We start from the raw sequence: 21304 nt of genomic DNA, 5'->3' as shown, positions 1-21304 counted from the left end.
TTCTCTGAAGATAAAAACCTTCGATCATATACCTCTTGTAGTCTTTGCTGAATCTTGATCTCTTAGTCTCAACGTCAGTCTCCCCTAACTCCCTCCATGGACTATTTAAGAACCTACCATTTTAATATTTTTATTATAAATATATATTCTGTAAAAATATATTCTGAATATATTCTTCCAAATGAGGTTTTGGAATGTAATACTTATAAATTGGGTACTATTTATTTTAATTAGTATGAGTTCTTAACTCTGTTGCATTTAGAATATAGCTGTCTTCTGAGGTAGAGTCTTTTTTTCTTGACTATGTTGTTCCCTTTTGGCTTGAAACCCTTGATAGGATGAGCAGCTTCCTAAAACACTGTTAAAACATTCATAAATCATATATTTTTGTTGATTCAGCTTGTCTTTATTTGCCAGGCTTATATAGGGCTCTTTTTCAAGAGTACAGGAAATGATGTACAGAGGATAAAATATTTAGTTTAAAAATTTTAATACTGTCTTACATCATTTGAAGAGACATTAGTAATTAAATTGGAATTTTGCAATTGTTCCAGGTGGACCTAGTGATCCCACTTCTGGGGGATCTATCCTAAGGTAATAATCTGATGTTTAGAAGAATAAAATGCCCAAAGATGTTCATCACAGCGATACTTGTAATAGCAAAGACTTAAAAACAGTATAAATGTTAAAGTGGAGGGGATGGTTTAAGATATGGTATGTCTATAGAGTGGAATCATTTAGACATCTTTAAAAAGTTTATAATGAGCTTTTGGTGATGCAAGAAAATAGGCATTTTAAAATATTAAATAAAGAGTAAGAAGTCAGACTTCTGCTTCTACCATTGTTAGACTAGGCTGTTTCGAACCAAATAATACTGCTGGCAACTAGAAAAGCTAGAAGATGTTGAAGAGCTATGAAGGCAGTGAGGAATTAGAGGCCAGGTTCTAGAAGATAAGGAAAGCTCTGAGAGGTAAGCCTTATTTTTGAGGCTGCCTTTTCCATGAGGTCATTGCTGATTCTGGAAGTGATAGCTGAGAGGCTGAATAGAGTTTTCAAAATGCTCATGTCAAAAAAAAAAAAAAAAAAATGCTCATGTCAAGGAGGACAAAAAATTGGAATTAGGGCCTGCCAAGGTGGAGGGCCCTGGGAAACACTCTAGGTTTTGGGGTTGGGTCCCTGAGGGCCTGAATTGTAGGAGTAAGGGTGAAACAGAAGTAAACCAGTCTTTACAGGGCACTGAAGACTGAAGCCCAGCTTTTTAATCTTCTCAATTTTGGGTTAGATTAAGATGACCTGGAATTCCTAGTGTCCCTAGCCAAATCTGACTGCTAGAAGCAAAAGTAAATCCTTTCTGGGCTTCCCTGGTGGCGCAGTTGTTGAGAGTCTGCCTGCCGATGCAGGGGACATGGGTTTGTGCCCCGGTCTGGGAAGATCCCACATGCCACGGAGCGGCTGGGCCCATGAGCTATGGCCGCTGAGCCTGCGCGTCCGGAGCCTGTGCTCCGCAGCGGGAGAGGCCACAGCAGTGAGAGGCCCGCGTACCGCAAAAAAAAAAAAAAAAGTAAATCCTTTCTGAATAACATCATCCGTAGCCTCAGATTGTCTCTATAATTTTTTATATACAGTGTTCAGCACTCAATAAAAAATAATTAGGCTTACGAAAAAACAAACTACAACTGAAAACCAACAGGAAAGATTGATAAAAGATACATACTTACAGGGGATACAGATATTTGAGATATCAGTCATGGACTTATATCTATGATTAATGTGTTAGAAGAGTTAAAGATAAAATAGAGGGCTTCCCTGGTGGCACAGTGGTTGAGAGTCCGCCTGCCGATGCAGGGGATACGGGTTCGTGCCCCGGTCCGGGAAGATCCCACATGCCTTGGAGCGGCTAGGCCCGTGAGCCATGGCTGCTGAGCCTGCGCATCCGGAGCCTGTGCTCCGCAACGGGAGAGACCACAACAGTGAAAGGCCCGTGTACCGCAAAAAAAAAAAAAAAAAAAAAAAAAGATAAAATAGATAATTTTGTCAGAGATCTGAAATGGTAAATAATGAAATAGAAATTCTAGAACTGAAAAACACAAGAACTGATTGTTAACTCAGTGGGTGGGTTTAATAGCATAAAGCTGAAGGAAAAATTAGTGAGGTAGAAGGTAAGTCAGAAAAAAAAAATCCAGACTGAAGCATTGAAAGACAAAAGGATGGAGAATACAGAAAAGAGTATGAGAGGCATATGGAATATTGAGTAAAGGTCTTATGTATCAGTACTTGAAGTTCAGGAGGAGAGAGGAAAGAGAATGGGGCAAAAGCAATATTTGATGAGAAATTGGCTGAGAATTTTCCAAAACTGACAGAAATTATCAAGTTCCAAATTGAAGCTCTATAAACACCAGGAAAAATCCAGAGTAAACTACACCTGGGCACATTGTAGTAAAACTGTTGAAAACCCGAGGCAAAGAGAAATCTTAAAAGCAATCACAGAATGAGACATTTTATCTTCAAAGGAGCAACAGTGAGACTAACAGCCTGACTTTTCAACAGTGACAGTGGCATCTAGAAGGCATTTCTCATTTTATTGCACTTCATTTTATTGCACTTAACAGATAATGCGTTTTTTTATAAATTGGAGGTTTGTGGCAACCCTGTGTTGTCAGTTGATGATTAGCATTTTTTAGTAATAAAGCGTTTTTAAATTAAGGTATGTACATTGTTTTTTAATAATACTATGTCTTGTACACTTAATAGACTATAGTATAGTGTAAACATAACTTTTATATGCACTGGGGAACCAAAAATTTTGTGTGAGTTGCTTTATTGCAATTCTTGCTTTATTGCCGTACTCCCTTTATTGCAGAGGTTTGGTACCGAAACTGCTATATCTCCGAGGTATGCCTGTAGCTATAAAATGATGACAGAAAATAACTGCCAATTCTTATCCAGGGAAAATAGCCTTTGAAAGTGGTTACAAAATAAAGATGTTTTGAGATAAACAAAAACTGAGGAGAATTTGTAGCCAGCAGCCTATACCCTAAAGGAAATAAATATTAAAGGATGTTCTTTAGGCTGAAGGAAAATGATTTCAGATGCAGTGAAGAGCATTGGGAAGGGGAGTTGTGTGGGTAAATGTGAATGAATATTGGCCGTATAAAATAATAACAGAAGTAATAGTAATAATAATGACTTGTGGACTTTATATGATATATGGAATTAAAATGTGTGATAGTAATAGCACATAACTTGAAAAGAGTAAATGGAGTTAGTGTCCCAAGTTCCTTGCGTTGTCTGGGAAGTGGTAAAAGTACTACTTTATATAAGATTTAATGAGTCAAAGATGCATTTTATAATTACTAAGGTATTCATTTAAAGAGTAGTGAAAGAATATATATTTGGCAAGCTGTTGGGGGAGAAAATTGGGAAAATAAAAAAATGCTTAAACTGGAAGAGGGCAAGAAAGGGGAGGTAAAGGAAGATGAAACAGGAGCAATACATAGGAAACAAATAGTAAATTATTTTATTATTTATTATAGGATCAGTACTTATTAAGTGAACCATATGAAATTGCCAGTATTTGACCTACAATAATAACAGTTTCATAGTTGAAGTGTAAACAGGTCAAATTGGTTAAAATCAGAGATTGTCAGAATTAAAAGGAAACCAGCTATATTCTGCATGACAAAGTCATGCATTAAATGTAAGAATACAGAAAGTTTGAAGATAGAAGAATGGAAAAAGATACACCATGCAAACACCAACCCAGGAAAGTTGGTTTAGCTATATTAGATACATTAAAGGGGACTTTAAGGCAAGAAGTGTTTCTAAAGAAGGATATTTCGTTGATGAAAGTGCAGTTTACCAAGAAGAAAATAAAAAGGATGTTGAAAAAAATAATACAGTATTATAATTGCATTGATTTTTTTTAAACAAATGGAAAAAAGGAAAAAGTAGTTCAGTAGTTCTTATGATCTATCGTTACTAAAATGTTAGTGTTGTCAAACTAATCAGTCTTTGCATTTATGATTTAAAAATATTTTTTTAATTGGAGTATAGTTGATTTACAATGTTGTGTTAGCTTCAGGTGTGCAGCAAAGTGAATCAGTTATACGTATACATACATCCACTCTTTTAGATTCTTTTCCCATATAGAGTATTGAGTAGAGTTCCCTGTGCTATACAGTAGGTCCTTATTAGTTATCTATTTTATATATAGTAGTGTGTATATGTCAATCCCAATCTCCCAATTTATCCCTCTCTCCCCTTTCCCCCACTGGTAACCATAAGTTTGTTTTCTACATCTGTGACTCTATTTCTGTTTTGTAAATAAGTTCATTTGTACCATTCCTTTAGATTCCACATAAAAGTGATATCATATGGTATTTGTCTTTCTCTGTCTGACTTACTTCACTCAGTATGACAATCTCTAGGTTCATCCGTGTTGCTGCAAATGGCATCATTTCGTTCTTTTTTATGGCTGAGTAATATTCCATTGTATATATGTACCACATCTTCTTTATCCACTCCTCTGTCAGTGGACATTTAGGTTGCTTCCATGTCTTGGCTACTGTAAATAGTGCTGCAGTGAACATTGGGGTGCATGTATCTTTTCAAATTATGTTTTTCTCCAGATATATGCCCAGGAGTGGGATTGCTGGATCATATGGTAGTTCTGTGTTTAGTTTTTTAAGGAACCTCCATACTGTTCTCCATAATGGTTGTACCAATTTACATTCCCACCAACAGTGTGGAAAGATTCCTTTTTCTCCACACCCTCTCCAGCATTTATTATTTGTAGATTTTTTGATCATGGCCATTCTGACCAGTATGAGGTGATACCTCTTTGTAGTTTTGATTTGCATTTCTCTAATAGTGATGTTGAACATCTTTTCATGTGCTTTTTGGCCATTTATATGTCTTTGGAGAAATGTCTATTTAGATCTTCTGCTCATTTTTTGATTGGGTCATTTGTTTTTTTGATATTGAGCTGTATGAGCTGTTTGTATATTTTGGAGATTAATCCCTTGTCGGTTGCTTTGTTTGCAAATATTTTCTCCTGTGGGTTGTCATTTTGTTTTGTTTATGGTTATGATTTGCTTTTGTGTCTTAAGAAATACTTCCTCTCTGAGATCATAAAGTTCAACAAATATTTTCCAAATTTTTTTCTAAAAGCTTTAAAGTTTTTTCTCCACACAAGATCTTTAATTCATCTGAACTTTACTTTTCATGTAACGTGTAAGGGATGTAATTTTTTTTCCCATATGGATAACCAGTTTTCCAGTAGTTTTTCTCTTGAACTGATTTGTGTGTGTTTTTTTCTTTTTTTGGCCACACTGAAAGGCATGAGGGATATTAGTTCCTCTACCAGGGATCGAACCCATGCCCTCTGCAATGGAACCACCTAGTCCTAACCACTGGACCTCCAGGGAATTCCTCTTGAACTGATTTGTAATGCCACTTCTGATGCTGAATTTCCATACATGCGTGTCTCTGTTTGGGCTCTCTTCTTTTCCATTTGGCCGTTTATCTGTCTTTGGTCAATATCACACTATTTTAATTATAAGATTTTAAAAAGTCTTGATAACTCATTGGGTAACTACCACCTACTTTGTGACTTTTCAAAATAGGCTTGGCTGGTTTTGGTCTCTTTTTCTTCCGTGTGGGTTTTGGAATCAACTTGTTAAGTTCCATGAAAAATCTTTTTGGAATTTTGATAGGAATTGCACTGCATTTATATACTAATTTGGGGGAGAACTGACGTCTCCTTAAACATGATAGGGTTCTTCATTAATTTCTGTTTTTATGTTCTTCAGTGAAGTTTTGTAGTTTTCTTCATAAGAGTCTTACACATTTTTTGTTAGATATATTCCTAGGAGCCTTAAATTTTTATTTATGCCATTCAAAATGGCAGCAATTAAAATTACATTTTAAAATTATTTATAAAATTTTTATCAATGCCATTTTGGTATATCAGTTGTTTTTTTTTTTTTTTGGTATATCAGTTTTGAATCCAGCAACCTATTAAACTGTTTGTTTCTAATGTTTTGTCAATTCTTTCATTTTATTCATGGACAGTTATATCAGCTACAAGTAAAGTAAAATTATTTTCTTTCTGTTACTTATATTTTTACCACCTATGTATGCATATTGCATCAATATAGTTTAGAGGGATATCTTTGTAATAGTAATGTAGTCATATACATGTAATTGTAATGTAAATATTTTGTTTCTGGTTTCTTTAGATCTACTTTGTTTGAGAGGAGCATCCACGTGGTAGTGTATTGTTGCTAATAAATATACTACAGTTTATCCACTCTACTGTTGATGGACATCTGGGTTGTTTGCAGTTGTTAGTTGTTACACATTTTTGTATGTGTATCCCAGTATACCTTTCCAGGCGGAGATCTGCAGGTTTGTGGGGCATATAAGTCTTTAGCCTGACCATACAGTGCCGAACTATCTTCCAGGGTGGTTTTATTAGTTTAGATTCCCACCAGCAGTATTTGAAGGTCCTTGCTTCTTGCCAGTGGTTGGCATTGCCAATTTGGTGTGTGTAGTGATAGTATCTAATTGAGAGCTTACAATTGTCATTTTAATGAAATTAAAATGATTAATGAGATTAAGCACAATTTCATATGTTTATTGGTTATTTGGATATCTTCTTTTGTCAAGTTTTTATTCAAGTCTTTTGTCCATTTTTGGGAATTCCCTGGTGGTCCAGTGGTTAGGACTCCATGTTTCCACTGCTGGGGGCACGGGTTTGATCCCTGGTCGGGGAACTAAGATCCCGTGTGCTGCGCGGTGTAGCCAAAAAAAAAAAAAAAAAAAGATAGTCCCTATCTTACTGATTTGTAGATGTTCTTTATATATTCTGGATATGTATGTCTGGATATATACATATTGTAAATATCTTCTCTGATCTTGTACATGTGTTTTTACTCTTTTGTGGTATCTTAGAAGTTCTTTTAGAGTATAGTAGAATTTAATTAATATTTTCCTTTATTAATGTTTTTTATGGTCCTGTTTAAGAATTTTTTCTCCATCATGAAGTAATGAAAGATAGTTTTCTTATCTTCTAAAGCTTTATTTGCCTTTCGCATTTAGGTCTAGAGCCCATCTAGGTTTTTTGTTTTGTTTTGTTTTTTGCATAGTGTAAGGTAAGGATTTAGTTTGATTTTCTTTTTTTCCTATATGGATTGTTCCACTACTGTTTTTGGGAAAGATCACTCCTTTGTGATGTCAAGGGTCTATATATGTGTGGGTCTATTTCTAGAATTTTCTATCCCACTAATTTATGTCTCTTCCAGACACACAAAAATCCACATAAATGGAAAGTACTAAATAAGGTGGTAGGAATAAATACAAATTATTAGTCATTACAACAAATATAAACTCACCAGTTAAAAAAAAAGATTGTTACATTGGATTAAAGAAGTCTAACTATATGTTCTTTAAAAGAGACCTACTTAAAACTAAGAACTGAGAAAAGTTGAAAGTAAAGAAGGTAAAATGAATTAACCAGGCAAATTCTGAGAGTTCTGCATTTATATGGGAAGGAATGGTGTCTCAGTTCAACTCTTTGCTGGGTCCAAGGCCTCTGTGCTCCTGTCCCCTAGTGGTTGTTAAAGCTCTAGGCTCCTGCGTTACCAGGTTTACCTCCCAGGGCAGCCTCGTTCTTTATTTCTGCCCCTGGAAATTTTCTTTATTCTGCTGTGGTGTGAGCCATGCATTTCAGAGGAATTCGCCATGCTTCATCTAGCATTTTTTAGGCATGTATGTGGATGTCTTCCCCACCCCAATTGTTTAGTCTTCTATGTGTTGTCTGAACTGTTAGATACGGTTTTAAGAACCCACCCTCTAGGGAGACTACTAAAAATGTAAAGTGATTGCCTGTGGGTGTGGGTGTGGGTTAGGGATCATTTCTTATATTCTTGTGCATTTTTCGTATTTCCGCAAAAGACCACATATTTTATAATTTTCTAAACTTAAAAAAGGAAATTGCCCTTAAGATCCTCCAAGTAATAGCCCTTCTTTTCCATTTGTTGCAGGTGGTGCGGTTGTGTCAGAACCCAAAGCTGGCGCTAAAGAATAGCCCACCTTATATCTTAGACCTGCTGCCAGACACCTACCAGCATCTCCGCACTATCTTGTCAAGATATGAGGGGAAGATGGAGACCCTTGGAGAAAATGAGTATTTTAGGGTGTTCATGGAGAATTTGATGAAGAAAACTAAGCAGACCATAAGCCTCTTCAAGGAGGGGAAAGAAAGAATGTATGAGGAGAATTCTCAGCCTAGGTAATGGAGAATACTACACAAATATTTATTCAGGTCTGTGACTGCCTGAATAGGTAACACATAGAAATAGTTGAGTTTGTTTTAATTTTATGTCAACAAGAATAGAATGCAAAGTTGACATTTGACTTAAAGCTGTGTTTTGTATAAAAGGTTACCTTGGAGAGTATTGATCCATCCGTAGCTCTGATTATTTGTTTACCTCTGAAAAGTCAGTGACTTACCGTCATGAAGATGAGTTGGAGGCAGTAGGTCTTTCAGAGGCCCTGAAGATCATGAAAGTTTGTGGATAGGTGAGAGTCTGAAAGAAAGAAGTTGGGGTTGGCAGTAAACAGTAAGAGGATTTTGCCCGAGCTGGTAGCATATTAGGTAGGTTATAAGTATGGGATAATAGGAAAAAAATTAGCCAGTAGTTTGGATAACTTTTTTAAATAAAGCCAAGTGAAATGACATTTCCTTTATAGGTAAAGTAACTTTTCAAATAGGATAGAATAGAATACTTTTGAAATAGAATTGGCAAAATGCAGTTAATTCAATAAACATTTGAGGGACCAATAGGTATTCTTTTGTACTTATTAAATACTAAAAACTATACTGACTGTCCCATATGTTATTGGCTTGGTTGTTGTATATTATGCACTGGGAGAGAAACAGGTTGATTGTATCCATGGTATAGTTGTGTTTGGTTTTGTCTAATTGGAATTAAATATTAACTCATCTGGAACAAGTAATAAGATGTAAATTCTATTATAATTTTTAGGGAGTAAGTTACTCTTGAGAAGTGACTTGAATTGGGAGGGACAGTAATTTCTGAGGGCATTCAGTTAGCATGCCGAGCAGTAACTTACTAAATGGTATCTTTGTAGTGTTTGACTCTGTTGGCTTAGATTCTGGGAACCTTCATCTCTCACTTAAAATTTTACCCACATCATTATTCATGTTACCTTTACTGGGACAGATTACTCAGGTTTGGTCCAGAGTATTAGTATTTTCTTCTTAAAAAGGTTTCTGGTAACTGAATTCAATCTGTAGGAACCTTTGTAACATCTCATTTATGTGAAAATGAACTTTGTCCATTTAAATTATTTAAATTTCATGACTTTTGTCGTTTTGTATTGCTGAATTAAAAAAATAATTTTGGACTTTATTACGTACCAAAACTTAAAAATTTTATTTATTATCCACAGTGTACTAGGTTCTAATTCTAGGCGGTGAAAAGGAGAGTTAAGTATTCAATTCTGATGTCATGTGATAAATACTTTAATAGAGATATGTACAAAATGCTGTATGAACACAGTTTTACCTAGTGGCATCGGGGAAGGTGGCACAGAGGAAGTGTTATTTGAGCTAGATTTTGAAGGGTAAGTAGGAACTTTCTAGGCAGAGAAGTGAAGAAAAGGCCTTTAACACAGTGGCATGAAAATGCAGGCTCTGTTTGTTTAAGGAACGTGAGCGATCTGGTTTGGCTAGAATTAGGGGAGATAGATAAGCTGGAAATATGGGTTGGAGTCAGATTGTAAAGAGCTGTTTTTTGACCTCAAGACTTTCTCCTATAGATAACAGGCTGCCATAGAACAGGTTTTTTTTTTTTTTTTTTTTTTAATAGTGGAATAAAAATTGTAGATTTTTCAGTCTTCTTAGACACACTGAACATTGTTTGACTTTTTTTTTTTTTTTTTTTTAAATGACACAGTTCGTCACTGAGAGGCAGAATAGTCTACTGGTTAAGAAGAGGAGGGACTCTGAAGCCAACTGCCTTAGTTTGAATCTTAACTTTTCCACTTAACTTAGCTGTGTGATTCTTCGGTTTCTTCATCTGTAAAATGAGATAATAGTATTACTTTCCTTGTAGGATCGTTGGGAGTTTAATAAGTAACTAAATGTTCGGTACTTACAACAGTGATTGGCACATTGCAAGTGATAAGTGGGTTAGCTCTTATTATATTAATCATCTTCATTATTTTCATTACTATAAGTATAGATTGTTGTATCAGGCTGTTTATCATTGGTACTGCCAGAACCTAATGAAATGCATAGACCAATTTGCCCTTACTAAATGGCTTCACACAATGCTTGTAAGTTCTTTTACCTTTTTAACAAAACCTTACTGTCAGTATGTCTGTCCGTATCAATTTCATTTCCCCTAATATGAAGCTTTTAATCCACTATAGGCTTTGACCATACAGCCAGGTTTGTACAAATTATATATAAAGTGAGAATAAATAAATTTGAGGTGAGAATACATTTTTTTTTTCCCAGTAAAGGAAAATATGTGGCTTTACTGTACCATCTTTGCGATCTGTATTTTGGTTGTTAGGAGGCTTTTTTTGTATTCAGTTTAAAAAATTGAGATATAATTCATATACTATAAAATTTACCTTGTAAAGTGTATAATTTAGTGGTTTTTAGTGTGTTCACAAAGTTGTGCAACCATCACTACTGTATAATTCTAGAACATTTCTGTCACCCCAAAAAGAAACCCCATGTTCATTAGCAGTTCATTACCCACTCCTGCTTCCCTCCAGCCTTTGGTGATCACTAATATGTACTTTCCGTCTCTGCGGATTTGCCTGTTCTAGACATTTCATTTAAGTGGAATCATGTAACATGTGGCCTTTTTTGTCTGGCTTCTTTCACTTAGCATGTTTTCACGTTCATCCATGTTGTAGCATAGAATAGTACTTCTTTCTTTTTTATGGCTTAATAATATTTTATTGTATTGACATTTTGATTATGGACATTTGGGTTGTTTCCACTTTTGACTATTATTAATAATGCTGCTATGAACATTTATGTACAATTTTTTGTGAAGCTCTATGTTTTCAGTTCTATTGGGTATATACCTAGGACTGGAATTACTGAGTCATATGGTAATTCTATGGTTAACATTTTGAGGAACCACCAAACTGTTTCCACTGCAGCTGCACCATTTTACATTCCCCAAGCAATGTATGGGGGTTCCAACTTCTCACCAATACTTATTATTATTATTTTGGTTATAGACATCTTACTGGGTATGAAGTAGATATCTCTTTGTGGTTTTGATTTTCATTTCCCTAATGAGTAACATAATGAGCAGTCTTTTTACATGTTTATTGCCCACTTGTATATGTTCTTTGGAGAAATGTCTGTTTGAATCCTCTGCTCATTTTTTTTTTTTTTACCTTTTTTGCGATACGCGGGCCTCTCACTGCTGCGGCCTCTCCCGCTGCGGAGCACAGTCTCCGGACGCGCAGGCTCAGTGGCCATGGCTCACGGGCCCAGCCGCTCCGCGGCACGTGGGATCCTCCCAGACCGGGACACGAACCCGTGTCGCCTGCATCGGCAGGCGGACTCTCAACCACTGCGCCACCAGGGAAGCACCCCGTTTGAGATTCTTTTTTTTTTTTTTTATATAGTGTTTGTTTATTTTTACTTGTTGACAGTTTGCTTTATTTATTTATTTATGGCTGTGTTGGGTCTTCATTTCCGTGCGAGGGCTTTCTCTAGTTGTGGCAAGTGGGGGCCACTCTTCATCGCGGTGCGCGGGCCTCTCACTATCGCGGCCTCTCTCGTTGCAGAGCACAGGCTCCAGACGCGCAGGCTCAGTAATTGTGGCTCACGGGCCCAGTTGCTCCGCGGCATGTGGGATCTTCCCAGACCAAGGCTCGAACCCGTGTCCCCTGCATTGGCAGGCAGATTCTAAACCACTGCGCCACCAGGGAAGCCCCGTTTGAGATTCTTAATGAATTTTAGGATTAGCCTGAATATTACTACCAAAAGGGCAGCTGGAATTCTAATAGGAGTTGCAGTGGACCTCTAGATCAATGTGGGGAGTATGGCCGTCTTAACAATACTAAGTCTTCCCAATCTATGAACAAGGAATGTCTTTCCATTTATTTGGGTCTTCTTTAATTTCTTTCAGCAGCATTTTATTGTTTTCAGTGTATAAGTCTTTTGCCTCTTTGGTTAAATTTATTCCTAAATATTTTTATTCTTTCTGATGCTATTATAAATGGAATTGTTTTCTTAATTTAATTTTTGGATTGTTCATTGCTGGTGTGTGGGAAGAATACAGCTGAATTTTGTGAGGTTTTGTATTTGACCTTGTATCCTGCAACTTTGCAGAACTCATCTATTGGTTCTAGTCGTAGTCGTTTTTTTTAGTGGATTACCTAGAATATTATGTAAATAAGATCATGTTTGCATGATCTTGCATGATCTCTATTTGTATGCAAATGATGATAGTTTTACTTCTTCCTTTCCTTTGTGGATGCTTTTTTTCTTGCCTAATCGCTCTGGCTGGAACCTCATATGTTGAATAGAACCTATGTTGAATAGAAGTAGTGAGAGCAGACATCCTTGTCTTGTTCCTGATGTTAGGAGGAAAGCTTTCGGTCTTTCACCATTGAGTATGATGTTAACTGTGGGATTTTCATAGATGCCCTTTATCAGGTTGAGAAAGTTTCTATTTTTTTGCTCAATGTTTTTGTTTTTGATCACAGAAGAACGTTATAGACCTTTTATGCTTTGTTCCTGCTGTTTCTTCTTGGGAGAGAGAAAATTTGTAGACTTGTAGTATTCTAGAAGGAGTGAATATTTTGAGTTGCACTAAGGGCAAGAATGCAGGCAAGCCTCAGGAATAACTGAAACCTTGGTTGAAAATGCTACCAGGACACTGCATTCTCTCAATGCAGATTAATGTCTGAATTTTGGTTTTGTTGTATTCAGCCAGGAATAATTCAGAAATAACTAAAAGCTTATGTGCTAACCATTCATTAAAGAAAAAATAGTAGTGAGTATTTTCTCTGTGGTAGACCCGGCTCTAAGAACAGCGATAGAGCAGTAAACAGCTCTCATGATGCTTATAACCTTATGTTCCCTCGTTTTCCATTAGTTTCCAAGCTATAACCACTGAACTAGTATTCTTTTGGTTTCCAGATTATCCTCCAGTGGAAGAGTGGTGATTCACAAGCTAACAGCAGTATTTGTACTGCTATAGTTTTTCCCTAGCACCCTGAAAATAGGTTTCAAGTGTGCCAAATCCTATTGGTAGATAATGGTGGCTTAGAACTTTTTGTTGAGGAGTTTGGGCTTGGTGAGAAAAGATTCCCACTTACATTAGGAATGCCTTTCTTTTTTTTTTTTTTTTTTCCGGTACGCGGGCCTCTCACTGCTGTGGCCTCCTGTTGCGGAGCACAGGCTCCGGACGCGCAGGCTCAGAGGCCATGGCTCACGGGCCCTGCCGCTCCGCGGCACGTGGGATCCTCCCGGACCAGGGCACGAACCCACGTCCCCCGCATCGGCAGGCGGACTCTCAACCACTGCGCCACCAGGGAAGCCCAGGAATGCCTTTCTTACAACTGGGAAAGGGGCAGCACCAAGCTCCTGTATCTTTTTGGTTCAGGAGAGAGATGATGATGGCTTGAAACAAAGTGGTGGTAGTAGAGATGGAAAGAAATGGACAGAACTTGCTGTGTTTTAAAGCTAGCATAACATGATTTGCTAATGGATTGGATACGTTTCTGGTTTGAGCCAGTGTATAGATGGTGTAATGGGAAGCCATGGAAAGGTATAAAACGGGAAAGTCATAATCTGATTTTTCTTCTACAGTGATAGTATTGGCTGTTGTGTGGGAAATGGATTAGGCTTGTGGAAGTAGCAATGATGGAAGTAGAGGGATAGGTTAAAGGGTTACTGCTGTATACCAGGTAAGAGATGAGATAGTATAGACTAAGGATGAAAAAGTTGAAAGGAAGAAAAATGGACCAATAAGAGGTGGACTGGAGCTACTCAATAAGAATTGCTGGTGGATTGGACAAGAGAAGGGTGAGAAAAGATGACAGGGAAGAATCAAGGATATAGGTTTGTGGTCATTAACTCTGTCAATTGGTGGTGGCAGTTACTAAAATGGGGAATTCAGAGTACAGATGTGGGGAGAAATACATTGAGAGAGGGGAATTAAGAGTTCCATTTTGGACAACTTTAAGTTTGAGATATTCTCATGAGCCATCTAAGGTGATATGTCAAGCAGGCAATTGGTTGGCTATATTAGAGTTTGGAGTTCAGAAGGAGAGGTCTGGAATAGAGATAGAAATTTGGTGATGTTCAAGAATAGTATTTAAAGCCATGAGAGTGGGCAAAATCATCTGGTGGGGGAGAGAAGTCAGCAAAGCAGATTTAAAAGGAGGCACAACAAAGGAAGAAAGGAGAGAATAGATTAAAGTAGTAGGCAAGGAATAAAAAAACAAAAACAAAAAATTCTCTCTAAAAGGGGAACCCTCCTGTACTGTTGGTGGAAATGTAAATTGGTGCAGCCACTATGGAAAACAGTATGGAGGTTCCTCAAAAAACTAAAAATAGAGTTGCCATATGTTAATAGTAATCCAACTCCTGGGCATATATCTGGACAAAACTGTAATTCAAAAAGATACATGCACTCCTATGTTCATAGCAGCACTATTCACAAAAGCCAAGACATGGAAGCAACCTAAATGTCCACTGACAGATGAATGGATAAAGAAGATGTGGTGTATGTGTGTATATATATGTACAATTGAATAGTACTCAGCCATAAAAAAAGAATGAAATAATGCCATTTGCAGCAACATGGATGGACCTAGAGATAATCCTGCTAAGTTAAGTTAAGTCAGACAGAGAAAGACATATCATTTGATATCACTGATATGCGTAATCTAAAAAAAAAGATACAAATGAACTTATTTACAAAACAGAAACAGACTCACAGACTTAAAGAACATACCTGTGGTTGCCAAAGGGAAGGGGAGTGGAGGAGGGATGGAGTGGGAGTTTGAGGTTAGCAGATGCATACTAGTATATGTAGAATGGATAAACAACAAGGTCCTACTGTATAACACAGGGAACTATATTCAATATCCTGTGATAAACCATAATGGAAAAGAATATAAAAAAGAATGTATGTATATGTATAACTGAATCTCTTTGCTGTACAGCAGAAATTAACACAACATTGTAAATCAACTACGCTTCAATTTTAAAAAAAGGAAAGAAAAATAAATATCCTCCCTTCCCCCATCCAAATTCTGTCTAAATAAAAAATTAGCAAAGGAAATAAATAATCCATGAAAGAAGAAGCATAAAAGACCAAATATGAATATTAAAGAACAGTCCAATTTGTTAGTCATAAAATAATTTTCTTTTGACCCGAAAAATTGGCAAAATAAGGGAAAAATCAAACAACAAAAGGAAAAATCTACTTATAATTAGTGTTTAAAAGGAGGGTATAGGAATGTGAGTACTCTCATACCTGGTGGTGGTAGAATGAAACTGGTTTAACCTTTCTGTCTGGAGGGTGATTTATATAGAAAGATTTAGAATTTTGCTCACTAGTTCCACTTTTAGAAATTTATCAGAAAGAACAGAAAAGGGATTTGGGTTAAAATACAATTACAAAGCCATTCATTTAGATGCTATATATGAAAGGCAAAACCTAGAAACAACCTAAATGTCCAGTGTAAGATGAATTACATAAACAAGAGAAGATATGGTGTACAATGTAGACACTAAACATTTTTTGTCGATGAAGATTAATGATAGGCAAACAATGTATTAAAGAAATAGGTGAAGGTGTCAAAAGGTACAAATTTCCAGTTATAAGATGAATAAGTCCTGGGGCTATAATGTACAGCATGATGACTATAATATTCCTATAAAGGAGAAGAAAAGAGACCACAGAATTGTATGTATAACTAATAAGATCAATTTTTGTAAAAAGTAAGAAATATAGAAAAAACCTGGAAGGAATGATACCAAAATAATCAACAGTACTTATTTCTAGGTACTAGAATTAGAAAAACTATCAGTTGTTTTCCTTGAGGTGACAGGTCACTTTGTTTATTTTGGAGAAACTGTCAGCCAAATATTCGAGTCTGAGTAACCATACTTTGTCTATTAGTCATTCTTTTAAGTAGAAATGGTATTCCATGCCATGTATGAAAATCCCACAGCTAACATTATACTCAATGGCGAAAGACTGAGAGCTTTCCACCTAACATCAGAAATAAGACAAGGGTGTCTGCTCTCACCACTTCTATTCAACATAGGTTCTGTTCAACATATGAGGTTCTAGCCAGAGCGATTAGGCAAGAAAAAGAAGTAAAAAGCACCCACAAGGAAAAGGAAGAAGTGAAACTATCTCTATTTGTACATGACATGATCTTGTTTGTAGAAAATCCTAAGGAATCTACTAAAAAAAACACCATTACTAGAGCCAATAGTTGAGTTCTGCAAAGTTGCAGGATACAAGATCAAATGCAAAACTTTACAAAACTCAATTGTATTCTTTCTACACACTAGCAGTGAACAATCCAAAAATGAAATTAAGAAAACAATTCCATTTATAATAGCATCAAAGAGAATAAAATATTTAGGAATAAATTTAACCAAAGAGGCTAAAGACTTGTACACTGAAAACAATAAAATGCTGCTGAAAGAAGTTAAAAAAGAACGAGATAAATGGAAAGATATTCCATGTCATAGATTGGGAAGATTTAGTATTGTTAAGATGGCAGTACTCCCCACATTGATCTATAAGTCCAGTGCAATTCCTATTAGAATTCCAGCTGCCCTTTTGGTAGAAATTGACAGGCTAATCTTAAAATTCATTAAGAATCTCAGTAGGACTTCCCTGATAGCACAGTGGTTAAGAATCTGCCTGCCAATGCAGGGGACATGGGTTCAATCCCTGGTCCAGGAAGATCCCACATGCTGTGGAGCAACTAAGCCTGCATGCCGCAACTACTGAAGCCCGCGCGCCTAGAGCCTGTGCTCCACAACAAGAGAAGCCACCGCAATGAGAAGCCCATGCACTGCAACGAAGAGTAGCCCCCACTTGCTGCAACTAGAGAAAGGCTGCACGCAGCAACAAAGACCCAATGCAGCCAAAAAAAAAAAAATCTCAGGGGACCTCAAAAAAAGCAAAGCAATTTAGAAAAACGACAGAATTGAAAGACTCACACTTCCTGATTTCAAAGCTTTACTACAAAGCTACAGTAATCAAGATGGTGTGGTACTGGCATAAGGACAGACATATAGACCAATGGAATAAAATAGCCCAGAAATATACCTTCACACATATGGACAATTAATTTTCAACAGGGATGCCAAGTCTTTTCAACAAATTGTGCTGGGAAAACTGGATAACCACAGTCAAAAGGATGAAGTTGGACTTTTACCTTATATACAGAAATTAAGTTTAAGTGATCAAAGACCTAAATTTAAGAGCTAAATAAAAACCCTTAGAAAATCTTCATGATCTTGGATTGGGCAATGATTTCTTGAGTTATGACACCAAAAGCATAGACAATAAAAGAAAAAATTGATCAGTTGAACTTCATCAAAATTTAAAACTTTATCCATCAAAGGACACTAACAAGAGAGTGAAAAGACAACCCACAAATTGGGAGAAAATTTTTGCAAAACATATATTTGGTAAGGGATTTAAATCCAGAGTATGTAAAGAACTCTAACAACTCAACAGAAAAACACACACACACAAAAACCCAATTCAAAAGCGAGCAGAAGATTTGAATAGACACTTCTCCCAAGAAGTTATACAGTTGGCCAATAAGTGCATGAAACGAAGCTCAGTGTCATTAGGGAAATGCAAATCAAAGAGATACCACTTCACACCCATTAGAATGTCTTATGAAAAAAGGGAAACTGACAAAAGTTGGCAAAGAGACATTGGAGCCCTCATCCTTTGCTAGTGGAGATGTAAAATCGTGCAACCACTGTTTAAAAAGTTTAGTGGTTCCTCAAAAAGTTGAAAATGGGATTACCATATGATCCAGTGATTCTTCTAGGTATTTACCCCCAAAGAATCAAAAGTAGGGACTTGAACAGATATTTGTACACCCGTGTTCATAGCAGCATTTTATGGTAGCCAAAAGGTAGGAACAACCCAAGTGTCCCTCAGTAGATGAATGGACAAGCAATATGTGATGTATACATACAATGGAGTATTATCCAGCTATAAAAAGAAATGAAGTTCTGATACATGCTACAGCATGGCTGAACCTTAAAAGCATTGTGCTAAGTGAAATAAATCAGACACAAAGAGACAAATATTGTATGATTACACTTATATGAGGTATCTAGGCAAATTCATAGAGACAGAAAGTTAGAAATGAGGTTACCAGGAGGCTGGGTTGAGAGAGAGTAGGTAGTTACTGCTAACATTTCTGTTTGGAATGATGAAAAATTCTGGACATGGATAGATGTGATGATTATACAACGTGTGGATGTACTTAATGCTACTGAGTTGTACACTAAAAAATGGTTTAAGTGGTTTACAAAAAAAGGTATTCCACCAAAAGAGCGACTACTTCAACTATTTAAACATTGCGCATGTAAATCAACTATGCTCCAATAAAAAAATTTTTTAAAAAACAACAAAAAAAAGACATTGTACAAATGCGTTTCCTGAGGACAACTGTTATTACAACAGGAGTGCTTTTCATGTACTTCTTATTTTGTCACACACAATGTTTTTAAAAATGTCCTCAATTTTCAAAATTTAATAAAATTAATGGTGTTTCCTGCTTCATCAAGGACATTCTTAAGTGCAACTCGCATTTTGTTTTTGTTTTTACTGCAAGTCGTGGTGAAGAGTACAGTGCCTACATGTACAGTTCAGTGCCCCTGCCTTGATTCAGCTAAGGCACCAGCAGACTCAACCCAACTTTGTGCCTTCAATGCAAGTATCAACACAGTGGAAAAGATGAATCATGTGGTGTCTTAATATTATTATGGAAATAATTTTAACATTGCAGACCCTCTGAAAGGGTCTCAAGGACTCCTAGGGATTGCATAACACACTTTAAGAACTGCTATATTGATGTCCACATTTCAAAAATGCTATAGCCATTTTTGAAAGTGATTAATGCTGCTGTCATTTAGGTACTGTTCCTTCTAATCTCTTAAAGGGTAAACTTGTTATACTGTTCCAATACTGCTTTATAATTCTGGCGCAAGGCAGGCTAATCTTACCCCTTTTTATGTTTGAACCATTGTACATTTCAAGGGAACAGAATATCAAGGCTGGTAAATAGATTTTAATAATTGCTGGTCCTGTGGATAGGTTGTAGCTGCTTAGATTGTTGTCTCGAGGGGTTCAGTGGATAAAGTTTCCTGGGTGGAATAGAAATGTCTTCCTTGGACTTGGGAAAGAGATATGACAATGTCATAATTTGCTCTTTGTACTATTTTAATCTAAAATTTATAGTTTTGGAAAATTTTTATCTTATAATTTCTTCAGAAAAAAATTCTTTTGTTCCCTTCCTTCTACTCTCCTTCAGGGGACTCCATTTATATATATATTTGGCCACTTGATATTGTCCCACAGGCCACTGGTGCTCTGCTCACTTTTTTTCCAGTGTTTTGTTTTGGGGAGTTTCTATCACTGTGTTTTTGAGTCAGTTAATCCTTTCTTCTGCAGTAGTTAATCTGCTGCGAGTCCCTTCCATTTTAGTTTTCATCTCTAGAAGTTGGATTTAGATCTTTTTTGTGTCTTCCATGTCTTAACATGTACAAGAGTTTCTCTACCTTTTTGTATAAATAGAATATAGTTATAATAACTTTTGATATCCTTGTCTGTCAATTCTGTCATCTGTGTCACTCATGGATTTAATTCTACTGATTTGTTTTTATCCTCACTAAGTCATATTTTCTTGCTTCATTGTGTGTTTGCTAATTTTTGATTGGATGCTAGACATCGTTAATTTTACTGTGGTAGGTGCTGGATACTTTGTATTCTTATAAATATTCTTGAGCTGTGTTCTGGGATACAGCTGAATAGTTTGATCCTTTTAAACTTTGTTAGGCAAGGCCAGAATAGCTTTTGTTTTTTTTAATTAACCTTTTTTTAATTGAAGTATAGTTAATTTTGTAATACAATGTCATGTTATTTTCAGGTGTACAGCAGTAATTCTCTCTATATATGTATGTGTGTATATATACTCTTTATCAGATTCTTTTCCATTATAGATATTGAATACAGTTCCCTGTGCTATACAGCAGATCTTTGTTTATTTTATATATAACAGTGTGTATATGTTAATCCCAAACTTCTAATTTATCTCCCCCCGCCCCTTATCCCCTTTGGTAACCATGAGTTTTTTTGGTATGTCTGTGAGTCTATTTCTGTTTTGTAAATAAGTTCATTTGTATCATTTTTTTAGATTCTACATATAAGTGATATCATATGGTATTTGTCTTTCTCTGTCTTACTTCATTTAGTATGATCATCTCTAGGTCCACATGTTGCTGCAAATGGCATTATTTCATTCTTTTTTATGGCTGAGTAATATTCCATTATGTGTGTATATGTGTGTGTATACGGACGCACACACACACACCCCACATCTTCTTTATCCATATATCTGTTGATGGACACTTAGGTTGCTTTCATGTCTTGGCTATTGCGAATAGTGCTGCTGTGAACATTAGGGTGCATGTATCTTTTCAGATTAGAGTTTTCTCTGGATATATGAATAGCTTTTAATCTAGCCACATACTAGATTCTACCCGTGCTCTACCCATCTACAGATTTCCACCCCCCTCCTTCTCCTTTATGAGAACTGGGGAGTGTTTGCTGTACTCCTTTCAGGTGGTTCTTTCCCTGTGTTCATCAGTGCTCAGCTGTAGATCTCCTAAGCTTCCTCTCTCTATGCAGCTCTCTCCTCTCTTGTATTCTGTACTGAGGACTCCAACTGACATGGTTTCCCCAGACTCACAATTCCGTCTCCTCAACTCAAGAGACTATCAGGCTCTGCCTGAGTTCCCCCTCCCAGTTCTGAGGCCTAGAAACTCCAGGCAGTAAGTTCAGTCAGTCATAGAGTTCACTTCCATTTGTTTCCCCTCTCTTAGGGATCACAGTCCTCTGCTGCATGATGTCTACTGTCTGGAAACCATTATTTCATACGTTTTGTCCAATTTTTCAGTTCTTTCGAGGAGGGTAAATCCAGTCCCTGCAGTTCCCTCTTGGCTGAAAGC

The 21304-nt window shown here is 36.5% G+C and overlaps 1 protein-coding gene across 2 annotated transcripts in view; it reads left to right on the top strand.

Annotated features, from left to right (window-relative positions):
• Window positions 1-21304, top strand: part of CBL (Cbl proto-oncogene) — an 86930-nt gene that overhangs the window by 13077 nt on the left and 52549 nt on the right. The window contains exon 2 of one of the 2 annotated variants that reach the window (XM_019941767.3): window positions 8046-8293. The exons of the other annotated variant lie outside the window; for it this stretch is intronic. Within the exon in view, the coding sequence (XP_019797326.1) occupies window positions 8046-8293 (248 nt within the window). The remainder of the gene's footprint in view (window positions 1-8045; window positions 8294-21304) is intronic. 2 annotated transcript variants of the gene reach the window in all.

Source organism: Tursiops truncatus, chromosome 8, assembly GCF_011762595.2.
Source record: "Tursiops truncatus isolate mTurTru1 chromosome 8, mTurTru1.mat.Y, whole genome shotgun sequence".
Taxonomy (NCBI): domain Eukaryota; kingdom Metazoa; phylum Chordata; class Mammalia; order Artiodactyla; family Delphinidae; genus Tursiops; species Tursiops truncatus.
Note: the sequence above shows the minus strand (reverse complement) of the source record. Positions and strands in the feature narration are given on the sequence as shown.